We start from the raw sequence: 15,947 nt of genomic DNA on the forward strand, positions 1-15,947 counted from the left end.
TCGTTTCTTTAGAACTGCTTTTTGTGTTTGGTTTGTTTTATGCATATATACATGATACTCTCCTCTGTAAAATACAGAGCCATCGCTTTCGCAATATTCAATCACCTGTCCCTAATAAAGAGTGACATTACAAATCAGTGGGGTATCTATATTTGGATCTCCCTCTGCTAGGAACAGAAATAAATGACAGAAATTGCAAGCAATGTTGTTACCTCAGCTCTTTTCTCTGGATTATTACTCGCAAAGAATATGATGCAATTAGACAATTTGTCAGTTATTACCCCACTGAATATCACTGTTTGTGCTCAGCGGTGTATAAACAAACAGGGCGCACTGTATGCACAAATGTTTGTTTTGCGGCTCGCGATGTGCAAGGGGACATTTGTCTGCTGGGAGAGACAGTGTCCAGTTGGTGCATGGAGAAGTGGTGAGGCATTAACAGCCACACACAGCCTTGGCTACACATCGACAACAACACCAACGCACGGCCGCCGCTAAACTGCTGCACACTGTAGCTGCAAGCATAGCACGCAAAGTATGCATATTTTATAGATATAAACGCAAAGCCCACCTTTTCCCCACCGGTTGCATATACTTAATACGTGATGCATTTCAATGTACATTTCAAATTTTCATTCGACATATATTAAAATGCTTCAAAATAAGAAATTCACTCAATTTATATATCCTCTGATGTAACCCCTCAATCCTACTTACAAACGTACCTGACCCTTGGTGAACAGTGTTTGGAAGGTATTCAGTCAGTCATGCACTTATAGGCAATATTAACTAAAAATTATAATTGTGCATTGCATATTTGCTCATGGAAAATCGTACAAAGCTTTCCAATAAATACATTCATAAATAACTAAATAAACCAATGTTGACTTACAGGCGAGCTTACATTAAACAAATCACTTATTCCATTCCAGTTTATGAAAAAAATGCCTCTGGTTGTGCTCATCACACATATAATGAATGTACATAAACTAAAGCATCCGTTTCATGCAAATTTCTCAATGATAAATATATATTCCCGTGGTAATTTTACCATCAAAAGTCAACCACTCGGACCATTGTGTTAAAATTTCAACTGATATCTGTATGTGAGATAAAAGGCAAGCTCACATCGCCATTTACCTTAAAGCTTAAAGTACACTCTCAGAATGAACACTGTACTCAAACTTGCAAGTGTCGTCACGCAATAGTTTGCATTGCAAGATAATCTCAATAAATCAGCAAAATAACAGTCCTGGCAGGCATCTGACCAAGTAAATGTCTGCCCCAGCAGACATCTCGCCTTTGCTAAGGTGAAGTGGAAGTCACGTGGCACCATCAAAAGCTGAAAGGTGCCCCAGTCGTGGCTATATTTGTTTAATTTAAGCCAAGGCTAAAATTACCATTTCTTTATTTATTTTGCTGTATATAATTGGTATGTGTTCTGTGAGGCAACGTCATGCCCAGTTTGACTAAAGCCGAAAGTGAACCAGCAGATTGTTGTTTTATACCCAGCGCTGGTTGAAGCCAAAGATAGAATTGTTTCATGCTCAAACAAGCGATGGGTCATCTTAATCGTTGACCTTGAGCTAGCTGTGAAAATTTTGCATTTGCGTGGCAGGGACCGTTTATTTCCCACAAAGTGGAACTTCGTTTATTGCCCAGAGGGAAGGCAAAATGAGTTAGTGATCATAGAAGAATGAAATTCAACTCACATACATCTGATTGTGAGTTGAGTAGTCTACCCACAGCTTCGAAGCACCCAGATTGACAAAGGTTGCCTGGGTATAGTATTGACAGATGGCTTTTATATGTGTGTTGATGCAGAACATTTTATTTCTTGTCTTTGTACGTCCCTAAGTGAATGCACAATGCTGTAAATTCATTTGAAGAGAGAACAGGTGGCTTAGCTTACTGGGGCTCTCCACTCACTGCTTTGTGTGTTTGGCACGGAAACAAAATCCTTCATTGAAAGCACTTTCTGTACACACAAGATGGAACACAGGCATAAGCCCATACAAGGCACATATATTAACATATAATAGGGCCATAGGGTGCCTACAGGAGGTGATGCAGCAAACAGGTCCCTGGATAGATGTTTGAATGCCTGTATAGATTTTTAGTGTTTCCACCGAATTATATTTAAGGGTTTTCTCCCAAAAGTTAAATTTTTGTTCAGTAAATAATATATAAAAAATACTTTGCTAACATATCCTGACATGCCCCACCTTAAGCAAGGTTCTGAGACTCATTGGTACTTCCATGGGTAAACAAAATATACACAGTAATGCATAGCCAACCACACACTACCACACACCGAGCTCTGGAAATTATTACACGAACATGTGAGCATTGAAATGCCGTACATGGTGATCATGCTTCCAAGTGGGTTTAATGCCACACATCTACGTGCAATTACACGCTCTCTCAACAGCAGTGAGAATGTGCAATATATACTAGTGAGAGCTTTATAATGACTTTTTCCCTCCTCTGCTTCCCTCAGGCATATAAACTGGGGGTCAATGCCCCCTTTCTCCAATGCCCTTCAGCCACTACACCTATGCTCTCTGCCTTAAGCGGTTATACAGCGGTAATCATTATTTTATGTTCAGGTTTAATTCTCACAGAACCCACATTGCGTGCAGCATGAACGTGCATCAGTCGCCAGAATGATCTCCTGAGTAAACTGATATATGTTGTATAATGATATACAAAAGCACTAAACTAGCGGCATAAAATTAATAATGGGTGCTACAAAACGTGTGTAATAGGCAGCAATTATGCGTGTTAATGGCTAATTGCGGCATTGTTACATTGTTACATGTTCATACCTATTGTGTGTGTATATGCACACACAAGCACGCCTATATTGTGGCAAGTTTACCTGCAAATCAGGCGGCATATAAATGTTTGGTGAACAGTTCTTGCTTGTATGAAACGTTATTGCGAGGAATCAAATTACACCATATATTGTAAAGAGGACATTTTAATGACTCTAAGATTACCTTTGTGGGCGTCGGTCATAGACTATAGTAGACACATTTTCCACTAGAAAACAGCAACTTTGAGTTAAGTGTAGATAGCTGTATATATGTTTGTGTAGTTACAACTCCTTAATGGTACGATTGCCTGGATAAGAATCGTGATACGAAATTCCCCTTCAGCCAAACTGCTACACGGCAATGACTGACAGATGATGAATGTATGTGTCATGGTGGCACCGTAATGAGTTTAAATTCTGGTCGGTGTTGACTCGGCCCATTATTGTCCCTCGGTGGTCAGTGACGTGAGCAGCACCACATGAGGTTGGACCATGCAATGTCTATCACACAGACTGACTGGTCCCAGCCCGCGAAGCATGGATAGGACCAGCAACGGAGATGACCACTTTTCACTACTTAATTGAGCAGGGCAGCACTTTGACTTGATACTGGTTATAATGTCACGATAAGCAGAACTTCTTCTCAAGATTTGCTTATTTTTTCTCTCTAATCGACAATGTTGGCGAGATGTTACGACTTCGCCTGGTATACATGAGGTCGTGGGATCTATCCAAACCCTGACGCTTGTATATTTGGAGTTTGCATGTTCTCCCCATGGTCGCGTGGATCTTTCTCTGGGTCCTCCGGTTTTTATCTCCACACTTAGAAGCATGCGTTTAGAGTATGTGGCTGCTATAAATTTCTACATGATAAGCCACTTCGGTAAGCTATCATTTGTAGCCAGGTCGCTTCTGAAAAAGAGCTATATAGCTCAGTGGACCTTACCTGGTCAAAAAAAAACTAGTTTATAGTTTATTACCAATAAAAAAAAATCAACACAAATATGAATAATACTGCCTTAAAATGAAAAGTAAATAATAGGCAAAGTTTCAGACAATTGCCCTTCTCTAGAGTACATGTACAGAGAGGCCAGAGAGATCAAATAGATGAGTAGTAGACTGCACTTTACAACATGGGGATTGATGAGAATTAAATGTTAAAGATGTGTTCAGTTGTTTTGTTATTTTTGCATCACTGCCAATGCAGTATCCCCAAATAATTTGTGTAATTATTACTCGGATGCTATAATGTAGTATGAACAGTCTTTGTATGAACGATTATTCGTAGCAGTCAAACAGCTGCACGTACAATATTTACAGTATTTTGGATAACACATAGTTCAACTATATCTATAATATACAGCCAGGATTCAACATTCTGCAAACAACTTCATTATCATTTTAATTAAGGGATTAAATTGACAGCCAAGCAATGCTGAAAAGCACTTCCAGGCATTCAAACAGCTCAGGGGCAAAGCTTCAAGAATGGCAGGGCACAGTTGTTCGCGCAGATTTACAGCTCTAATTAGCAAGGAGAAGAAAAATACAACAGTCCCCATACGCAGTCTGTTATTTATTGTTGAACTGACACATGCATCAGATGAAGTTATTCTTGCAGTCATTAAAGGACATTTTTTAACTTGACCTGGCTTAGTTGCTCGGCTGAAAATAGCCAGATGATGGTCGTTTGGTATTACGCTTTGTCTGAATCTAATTCATGAATGCCTCTCAGAAGTCTGCATTTTAGCACGTTGTTACCAGAGTTTAAAGTCAATTGTATTGGTAGTATATGCAAGTGCTCAACACATTCACACACTGTAGAGGTATAAAACATAATTAGTAAATTAATATTTTGTTTTGTATTTGTTTTAATTAAAGTATCCCTATGCTATTTTGGGTGTTGGCATGGTGCTCATCTCTGTTGTCAGAAAGAAGCCAGTGGTGGAAATTACATTGAGCAACGGCAGGTTTTGTATGAAAAAAGAAAAACACACGGACTTCCAACCATGCAATGATCATGAGCTGGCACTCATTGCACCAGTTGCATGGGAAAGACGATTCGAGTTTATTGACACGGACTAGACATTCAACCCACGGGTCGGGTGACTCTCTGCATATCAGAGTACATTGCACACCTAAATGTTATATAGCATTCCACATATATATGCACATATAATATTTATTGTAAAACTATGTACAACGTATAATGTACAAATGAAAACGTGCATTATGAAACATTTGTTTTGGCCAATGCTCATTTTTTTGAAACTGTGCAGCACCCAACCGTGACCATGAGATATGCCACTGTTTTGGACGGCATTATTCAACACACACTTGTATTACTTTCGAGATGTTAATTGCGTCAAAACACACGGTACAGGGTTGAAACAACAAGAGATGTGGGATTTCCCTTCTGAGGTCTGGAGCAATCGATCACAAGCACTCGAAAAAACAAAGCAGAGAAAGGGAAAAAAACAAGCACAAGTGAAGACCAGCCTAGAGGAAGACTTTAAACTGGCACAGAGCAACGAAAGGCTATGTTCTGCTGCCACATAATCCTTACTAACACAATGTCAGTGATTTCACGAGACAAAAGAATGCACATCAAACTCCTGAGATTTGTAATTATTGTTCCTCCTGATATTTGAAATAACGGAATCTGTTAGTTGTCTAAATTCAAGGTAGAATGGTGAGTGTGGAAATATAGGCAGTGACAAGGTAGGAAACAATACTAATTCTAAACTGTGACTATGGTATTACTGTAGCTTTAACCTACACAGCAACTTTTAGAATTGCAATGCAAGCGTGAAATAAAATGGCATCACAACACACACCACGCATGTGTGTGCATACATTGAGCCTTAGAGACTTTGAGGGACACATGGTGTGCCGACCAGACTGCCCACACATGTGTAGCGCTGGCTTATAATAGGTGCTCACTAACCTAACACTGCTTGCACTTACATTTGCACGAGAAGACAAAGGTCCCCCGTATAGCCTTCAACAGACTGTTGGGGCAAGTGCGGTCAGCAAGAACCTATGAAGACTGGCACGGCACACGAGGAGGTGGGTGGCCAACACTATGCCCGACCCTCTTTGTCTCGCCAGTGCTGATTTTTATCACACGGTACCAAGTACTTCACGCGTGCTTGTTATATCTTTGACATAAACATTAACTTTGAAAATGTCGTTCAACACGTGTAATTAAATGGCAATGAGATGAAATAACAGATGTCCTTTATTTATCCCAGCAAGGCTAATTAGTGAGCATGCACGCGTATTCATTCATTAGCACTCGCATGCACGTAATGACACCATCAACCTACACTCAAACTTTTTTAGAATTAAAATTGTGCAAAAGATGTAATTTAATCTTTCACTCTCAACTCACAAGGCGCGCGCACCAACACTTAGCATTCACCAGAACTACAACTTTTAAAATCACAATGAGAAGCCACACGTGCACGTGAACACACACACACACATGTTCATGGAGTAACCTCACTCACACTTGCACGAACGTGACACCCTAACTTTCCGAACATCACGCAATGACCGCAACGGGCGCATTCATTCATTTGCACATTCATCTGTGCAAACCAGTGCGCTTGTTTACCTGCAGCTTGGGCGATGTGGCTGACACACAGTGAGCACACCACCAGTACCAGCAGCAGCAGCAGCCGCACGGAGCAATGCAGACACCTGCCCGCAACACCGCCACAGCATCGAGTCCGAAGGTGAGCCATCACTACAGCGGCGCTCAAAGCAGCCACATTCCTCTTCCCTCTGAGCTCTCCTCCTCAATGTCCCCTGTCTATTTATCTGCGTCTCTGTTCCCTGCGTAGCTTAGGCTCCGTGCGGCGTGGTTGGACACCAACCTCGCAACAGCGTGCGACCGCAACTGGCAGTCTCAACGCTGAACGTACGGTCGGATGCATCTAACATTTGTTATAACGATTTTATTGATGCAGACGGCAATGGTGACTGTGGTCAATTAACGTATTGACGATGATGATGGTGGTGGTTTGGTGGTCGTTGAATGATATTTGACTCGAATGATAATGATACTTTCAGGCTTTGAGGCTTAAAAGAAGCCACGCCCGTTAAAACAAATGCCTATTTATTTTTAAAGCCCACGCCATCTGATGCTGCTTGCTGCTGTTGCCACCATCAGTTGGCATTAAGCGAGCACCAGCTGCCTGTATGCCCTCCGTGCCTGCCTCTCTCGTCTGTGCGACTTTCCGGCCACTGTCAACACAGGGGTCGAGGAAAGAGCGGACCCGACGCCCGGCACGCACGCCGCCCGGCACGCGTGCCGAGAGTGAGGAGCGCAGCGTGAGCGAAGTATAAACGATGATGCCAGAGAGCGAGAGAGGGTGGCGCGTGTGTGCGCGCGTTCGCGTGCGCGCTCGGCTCCATGCACTGCTCCAGTGGAAAAGCACAAAACCAGGAGGGCTACACTCCTGCGGAGCCGGATTGCTATCATTGCTGTGCAGCTGTGAGCATTAATTTACAACACTGTATATATCGGAAGAGGAGGGGGAAAAAACTGAGGAAGACGTCGTGATGAGAGGGAGGGCATTCTTTGTCAATGCATTTATTTCCCTAGCCATTTAATTATAGTGATAGTTTTACTGCAATAAGGGAGTTATTATTATTATTTTCGGCGTAGTTATTTATTTCAATGTTTGCACGCTTGTTTAATTGCTGTTCTCTTTAATCTTTGCATTTCGGTGCCGTTCTCAGGCTCGTGCTACCATCTGCAGGGCATTTCTTTCCCGCAGCCGGCTCCGAGTTGCGTTCAATGAACAGCATCAAATATAGAGCGGCATCAAATCTAAAAGCTGAATCGGCTTAATCCAATTTTTTTTGTTTGCACGGCCATTTGTGAGCCAGAATTAAAGAGGTTAATTACATGTGAATAGCAGGCTTATTGGACTGGACTCACAAAAAAATCAATATCCAGCCCTCAACTATATAATTTGTAGTAAAATGATACCTTAAATCTTGACTATTTCAGCAATATAAAGACAAGTTACCCATGGAAAGCTACTCCTGTTACAACTACATAATGCATATTTAATGTGTTTCCATTAACTGGCTTACCTCTCCATCATTTACGCCTTCTGATTTCCGTAGATTGATTTTGACATTTCCATGATACAATTTTGCAGTATACATTTTTTTTTATGTGAACGAGCTCAATGAAAAGGTGACCAAGTACACACATTCCCAGGGCAACATGTGCATTGCGGAGCTTTGGGACACGCAGTCTGTTCATAAGCAACACTTAACAGTGCTAAAAGGGTGAGTAGCATAAGGGCACAAGGCAAAAGTCAACCATTAATACACACTTTAACATGGATATATTGATTTTACTTCATATTAATTTACCAATGTCATCATATGCTATGTACGTTAGCCTGAAATGCAATTATCTTCTCGTTACATAATTGCTTCATTGATCCCAGGAATAAACGTTGCTACCAAATTATATTCCTCTTCCACCCTTTACCCTTTTGCAGGGTAGAGGCGTGAATTACGCCAGACACTGATTGACGACTCAAAATGAAAAAGGGACCTTTTGAGCTGTCTGCAGTAATATGTTATTCAATTCTGGCAATGCTAAGCAGCTCAAACTCTCTGAACTTTTTTTTCTCCTCAAACAGCATTCTGATCAATGGAGTCGGTACAATAACCTGTGAACTTGACGAAAGAAAACAAATGATGGACATCCCAAAGATATGATAAATTATTTTCCCTTTTCAAAGGAAAACCATTCAATCAGAGCAACTGTTCTTTTAATACGTACCTCAGGATTGTAGTTGAAAATAATTGTCAATGTGCTTCACTTAAATAACAAACGTATTGATGAAAAAAACATAAAAACCTTATAAATACACAATACGTTTCTCTACATACACCTTCCAAATAAATGCTGAATATGTATATATTAATAAATTAGTGGGGTTTTTTTGGATAGACATGAAGGTCTCTATTGCAAAATACTCAAAGATATCTAAGTATCCCTGCTCAGACTAATGTGGGAAAGTCTTCATCTCCATTGATGTGATGATCCTGAGCCAGTGGTGAAACTCCACATTCCTACGATGTGGGCCATTCTCTCTCCATTACACAACCACGTTGGCTTTCCCCACAGTGGTAATTATTTCATTGAGCCCAAAACACGATGGGAATATGTAAATATAATCATATTGTTATCAAGAATTTATAGATGTCCATGTACAGCCGCTTTGTAAATCCACTGCTGGACGAAGAGCTCCTGATGCCGTGGGGGTTAATAGACAATACTTCATCATGCCGGGTCCAATTTGGGTTGGTGAAGATGTGGAGCATAGATGCTGTAGCATATATAATATAGAACAATTGATTTTGCTGTACTGCCCTCTATTGACAATGTAATCAAGGCGTTTGGGTTATTTAAAAACAACTTCGAAACAGAAACCATTAACAATTCCTATCAAATATGTATCAGTTTGGAAAGCTTTGAAGATATTTATGATATATAGGGCAAAAGATCTGCATGCTGTAAGAAGGTATAATGAATGAATGTAACATAGAGCAATGGAATAATGCATTCTCATACATATTCAGGAGGTAATGTAATCAAATGTTGATGTCAAGGAGCAGTGGAGAAAATGCACATCATGTTGTTGATTATACATGAGTGTGCAAGGTGTTATCTCCGCATCCTCCATTGACACACGTGACGGCGGTCGTAATGTCTACGGGTGACAGACGCAAGCCGAGCAAGAGTGCAACCTGTGCGAGTGGCAGGGCAACGGGGCAACCTCTCCCACCCCGTGCGCCAGGGCTCGGGCACGCGAGTTGTTCACACGCCACCCGAGCACTGATCGTCCGCGCTGGGCAGCTTAGGACAGTGGCACTGGAGCCCAAAGATAAGAGGATTTTCGGAAAGGGGAGAGTCCGATAGAGAATCACACAGAGATCCACGAGCAATCTCTGCAGGGCGGCAAGGCGGAACGGACAGCGATGACAGGCGGCATCAGTGCTGCCGTGCCCAGTGTCTGCCAGGCCCATCGCCTGCACGGGCAGTCGTTGGGCGCATGATCGGTTAGTTGCTGGAGCATGTAGGTGATGTCCAGTGGGGAGCATTGGGGAGTAGTGCCAGGGGAGCAATGAGGGGAACGATGAGGGGACCGTTTGGGCTGAGAGAAAAGTACCCCATAATCACTTCATCCATACAGCTCTACAGATGAGGAACGTCTGTGTGTATGTGTGTGCATAAAATGGGGCATATAGAATGAAAGACTGCACGAGACAACTTTGTAGTATGGGATGTTAAATAGTTTATGCCTTCTGCAGTGTTGTGTCAAATTCTTCAAATGTTATATTTTCCACTGGATTTCTCAGTGTTGTTATTAACTTTATTATTTCAGGAAAAATAAGTTTTCAGTATCTTTCACATTTTGGGATGTAATTTGCATTGAGTTGTCTGAAAGTAAATATTATTTTGGTAACTTAAATCATTGAGTTGGGCTTCACTTACATCAAGATAGTGTCATGGCAGTTCAAATACAATTTCTAAATCTCTGTTGTGTTATGCTATTTGACCATATGTGAGCTATATGCTTAAAAATGGATTGCATTTAAATAATTTTAAATGTACAACCATTTTTTTAAAAAGGGCAATTTTGACAATAATCTTCCAGGATATAGCGTCTGTGTGGAGGCTAATATTGATGAGTGAAATGGCAAGGTATCATAGGGTACGTTAAAATTATACAAAATTACCATGAGTATCACATTTAATTAAAATCACCTTTGTGCACCATTTGAATCTGGTTCAATGCGAGAAAGCTGCACAATTGAAGACGTGGGCAGTATTCTCATGTACATTGAATACTAAAGTAAATAGTCAATCGGACACAACAGAAATGTATTTAACAGAGATATATCTAACCAAAGGATGAGAGGAGAAGAGCCAAGATCCGGTCGACCTATCCGGCTGATTCGTCTCATCCATACTGGGCTCAACCACCACACTTCACCTTGCAATGGTTTACTTTTCTTACACTCTTTGAATAACCTTGCTCAATTCAATAAATGTGTTGACTCTTATCTTTTACAGCTTTAATTGTGCCGGTTGTTGCTGGTCGCTAGATATGTTTCTGCCTTTTGGGCCTGTGATAAAGCTACTGTGTTAAAAAAGAGGCAATGTTTGTTGAGCAGCAAAAGATAACTATATTCTTGCTATGGTGCATTAGCTGATCTAATGTTGATAGAAAAGGCATTGTTAATTTCAAGAGTGATGAGCCAGGAGCATGCACTATAGAAATTGAGTTTACAATCACAAACTTCGAAGACACTAAAATAGACTTCAAAGTGCACAAGTTTATCTCAAAGTGCCCTTCATATGGCTAGCAGTACTGTTCTGCCCCACGGCAGATATGGGGGTGTGCGTACACAGGAACTTCCTGATATGATGGTGTTGAGTTTGGTCACGTGACCAGGAAGTTATGAGTCAAGGGTCTCTAAGTCACGAGGCCAGGCAGGGGTGTCAGCCATTACATAGAGTACAAAATGTAGGCACAATTAGCATCTCAGTAAAGACGGGTGCATCTGTTCATTGCGGGACTTTAAGAAGCATTGTCTGTACGTTCGTTTATGTTCTTCCTAGCTGTACTACCCGGCTTCGTCCGGGACTTGGATTCACCACACCCGGCCGCCTTTGTCTCCCCAGTGGCGATGTCCACACACACCAGTTACTCGTTTGAGGCTGAGTCGACCTCGGGGAGGCCCAGGACCGGTTAAAATAATCGTCACCGGTGGTGGCCGTGAGCGGGAATCGAACTCGGGTTGCCGGGTTCGTAGCGCAGCGTGCTAACCACTGCACTACAATGCGTTATGCTTCCACATGCGTGGGTCACGTGACAGATTTGACGTCACAGCTCATTTTCTGTGCAAAGTGTATTTTTATAATTTTTGCATGGTGTACAGTCTGGAAAGTACCCACATGGCAAATTTCCAGTTTGTTGCATGTCGGGAAGTACGTTAAACATTTTGAACAGACACACATTCACAACTTTGCCTTTTATATATATGGAGATAATACTGGGAATGCTGTTATAATGTTAGGATTGCCGTTATAATGCTGTAAATTCCTTTATAATGCAGTTAAATTGTGATGATGAATATGAGGCCTAGTTACCAACGAAGCCTACCACTAGCATTATTGTGAATGTTATTTGTAGTTGGATGATTCGAGCCAGACTTGTGCTCATGTAATTTTCATGCATTCTTGAGAGCAAGGATGAAGAAGTGTCTCATCCACAGTTCAGTGTTATGTGCAGCGCTGTACATTTGGGCTGCATTATGGTGATTACACAAAATGACTTTATTTAACACAGTAACCTATTCTCTTGTTGTATAACTATTCAGTGCCAATGTGGGTGCCTGGTCCATCCCGGACATATTGTTGAGATTCATGTTATCTAAGACAATGTTATAATGCTGCAGTGTTCATTCGTTGTATTGATATTGCAAGTATTAACAGATGCTGTATTTTGTGCTGTTTTTCCATCAGTTTTACCTCGTTTCATTAATTGAATACGTTGGCGTCGGATGTTCACCCTGGCTCTAAAAGTTTATTGAATGCGAGGTTAACTACTCAAATAGTGGTGCAACACAGCGCACAACGAGGCCGAGACAAGTGCTGTCGATAATATAATCTGTTCAATGTGAAATGAACAATGCTGGTGATAGTAATTGATATAATGTGGTTGGATTATAATAAAGAACCAACGAGGTCACTTTACTTACCCACAAGCAATGTGACAAGCAATATATCCAAAGCAATGAATTGCATAAATGAATAGATAAATTAATTCGCAAATGCAACTTAGAGCTATAAACTTTATGTTTTGGGAATTGCTGAGCAAAGCAATATGAGTTAAACACTGCAGCCAGTATAAAGAAATACCGATCCATAATTGTCAGCTAAATTCAATTGTGAGACATTGACTTCACAAGACCTGCCTATGGATTTCTGAGAGTGGCTTCAATGCGAGAATTACCTAACGGCGAGTGGTGCATCGGGAGGCAGTGCTCATAAAAAACCCAACTTGAGGTGAATGAGTGCACAGCAGTAATGCAGCTGCCAAGTGGCCCTTCCAGACTTGCCTCCTCCCACAAGCTTACAACATCCTTTGCATGGCCCCTAAATGTCCACGGGTGATTGAGCAGAAACCATCGAACTTACTACAGGGAGGGTCATTTAACAGCCATCAGACCATAATCAATTAGCTGTTTCTCCCTGGGCCTGAATTAAACTCAGGGCTCAGAGGTGCTGACACATGCATTATGCTTATGCAGGGGTTTACAGGGATTGTTCCCAGTAAGAAACCCAGCCAGAAGTCAAATTGGGCTTAAGGCAGACCTGTGTTTTATATTTATTTCAGAGAAAAACATGCCAACAGAGGGAACAAATCCAAAAAGAACTTCTCTCGGTTGCCAAAAAAATAAATTGGCATTGAAAATGTGTAGCTTTTTTTACTTGCAAAATAGATTAACTGTGCTTACATATAAATAAATACATAAGGCAGCATTTTGCGTTTCTGCCGTCGACATGAGTTCCCTCCACCCCTTTTGATCCTTTGCTGCCTCCTCATTGGGCCAGGTGTCTGCCTCCTTGTATTCGCATCTGCTCCCAGTTCTTCCTCTCTTCCGTCTTCCATATGATAGCTTCCATCGCATAAATTTTCGTGGAAACATCTTTGTGACATCCATCCTTATTCATTGTCCGAGCCATGATAGTGCAGCTATTTAAACTGTTATCGTATATTATGATCATGCTTACATAACCTATTCGCATGCCAAATTATTCGCAGGATAGCCTGGTAACTGGAATGCTAAATGCTGAACCAGTTGTCACCAGTTTGTTCATTCAAATTAAATCACCATAAATTAAACCTGTGGGATGTTACCAAAATAATTGGCGTCTGCTGCTGTAAAGTGGACATTGAGAAAAGTGGAATGTGTGACGTAATCATTAAAGCAAGATGTGCATATGTTATCGTATAAATACAAAATTGGAACACTATATGCCACTAAGTTGCAAACATTATTTATTGTGTAGACATATTTAGCTCATTGGCCTTCATCAAATTTGCAATTGGCATCTTTGTTGCAAAATGTTAAAACATAAATACACTCTTCATAACATGATTTAGATGTAAATAAATATTTCATGCTATTTTAGAATTAATTCCATTACAAATGCAATATTTTAATCTTTGCTGGAATGTAGTTCATTCATGTATCTTTCATGTAATGTAAGGTATACACTTTCACGACCAATGTTATATTACAGGATGACCAAATATTACGAATATCTTTCACATATTTACGTGATCCTGCATTCATATTGCTTGCAATTACAATTTCTATGTTCTGAGACTGACGCCAATGATATACTCCACTTGGGTATGGTACAACACTATTTGTCTGATGTGCATTATAATTGGATTCCATGTGGATAGGAGAGGACTATGGTTAAGGATTCTGCTCAATATTTGTCAAAAATACATGGCATATTTTGTGGAAAAAGACAACTGATCTACAGTTTCTAAACTCATGAAATGCTGATTATTTATAACATCCACATCCTACGTAGTAATATAATTTATATTATTCTAAAGTAGGTTTAGTTCCTGTTTACAAATAAAAAAAATATGTTTAACACATAAGGCAAAATAGGTACGAGACCAATACATAGATCAGGTTTCTTGCAAAATATATTAAATTCCTATTTATAACATGGCAAGTTTGAACTAGAATGAATGTTTGCTTTTTCTTAAAGTCAGGTAAAATGTTGCAAAATAGGCTACCAAAACGATCAAATATACATAAAATCAATATACACCTGATTATAATTAACATATAGATTATAAACACAGGCACTTTAACTACTCAATTTCCTCCAATGTATTATTACAATGATCAGCTCCTTTGTTAATCCACTGTAAGATGTTGTGTCAGCCAAAGCGGTTCTTTAACCATACCTCACCATGCTGGTCAGTGTGAGCTTTGGAACAGGAGCCCAACATCGTGTAAGATATCACTTGCCACTGGCGATAGCTATTGCCAAGAATTGAACTCAGGTCTCCGTGTTCATTGCGCGAACCATTGGTACTTACTACTTGACCATAATCATCTATACAAAGGTTCATTTAAAATAGCATGTGTGCAGTGTATATGTTAAATGTAATTATATAGGTCAAGTTAAGATTTCAACATGGTAATTGTATTATCTATTCACACATAATAAATTATTGGTTATTGCAGTCATACTTTTGTTAATATTAGTCACCTTTACACCAAGGTCACAAATCATTTCATGGATTTTAGATTCATTTGTTATGGTACAACAATACCACTGATGCCGGTTTTATTTTTTACCAAAGTACATTTTATTTTCTATCCAGCACGCTGAATTCTGTTCAGGCTGCTGTAATACCACCGGGCTTGTGTCCTGTTAATTACTTCCCCCCCCCCCCCCATTACATTACAGTGCCTTAGTTGGGCTCACTGAGCCTTAGGCATTTTTCGAGAATACTAATAATCATACAAGGCTCCCCAACAGCCCCACGGTAAAACATACAAACGTTCATATAATTTGTCTTACATTAGTCAGGTGGTGTATAAAAATGCACAATTTTTTTTAATGCTGTTCCATCCCTCTTGCAACAATTACATTTCACTGTCACAGTCATGCAAAAATTAGAACAAATAGAACCATATTTAGAGTATAAGTAGAAGTTTAGTTCACATACCAATTGCTATGTAATTTTACATTCAATACTCATGCGTTGGTTCATGTTTTCATTACTAAAATGTAATATTAATATAAATTACTTACCAACACCCATTTTGATACACCCATACATGCACACATACACGATGTCATATGGAATTGTATATTCTGAAATTACAAATGTTTACCTGCTGTCATAATGAAGCTGCGGTTACATTAAATTAATAATGTGAACACAAGCCAGTGTCTCTCTATGCACAGACTATGGCGGGGTGGTTGCTCATTTTTGTGGACAGCCATGAGACACAGACGACCATTCTCTCTAGGACAACC

The 15,947-nt window shown here is 40.3% G+C and overlaps 1 protein-coding gene across 2 annotated transcripts in view; it reads right to left on the bottom strand.

Moving 5' to 3' along the window:
* The window catches only part of LOC144934188 (netrin receptor UNC5C-like), a 162,423-nt gene extending 155,203 nt beyond the window's left edge, over positions 1 to 7,220 (bottom strand). The window contains exon 1 of one of the 2 annotated variants that reach the window (XM_078859755.1): positions 6,435 to 7,220. In XM_078859755.1, coding sequence (XP_078715881.1) covers positions 6,435 to 6,564 — 130 coding nt within the window. In that variant the 5' untranslated portion in view covers positions 6,565 to 7,220. The remainder of the gene's footprint in view (positions 1 to 6,434) is intronic. The other variant, XM_078859754.1, reaches the window with a different exon arrangement.
* Between the last annotated feature and the right edge of the window lie 8,727 nt (positions 7,221 to 15,947).

Source organism: Lampetra fluviatilis, chromosome 9 (genome assembly GCF_964198595.1).
Source record: "Lampetra fluviatilis chromosome 9, kcLamFluv1.1, whole genome shotgun sequence".
In the NCBI taxonomy this organism is placed as follows: Eukaryota; Metazoa; Chordata; class Hyperoartia; order Petromyzontiformes; family Petromyzontidae; genus Lampetra; species Lampetra fluviatilis.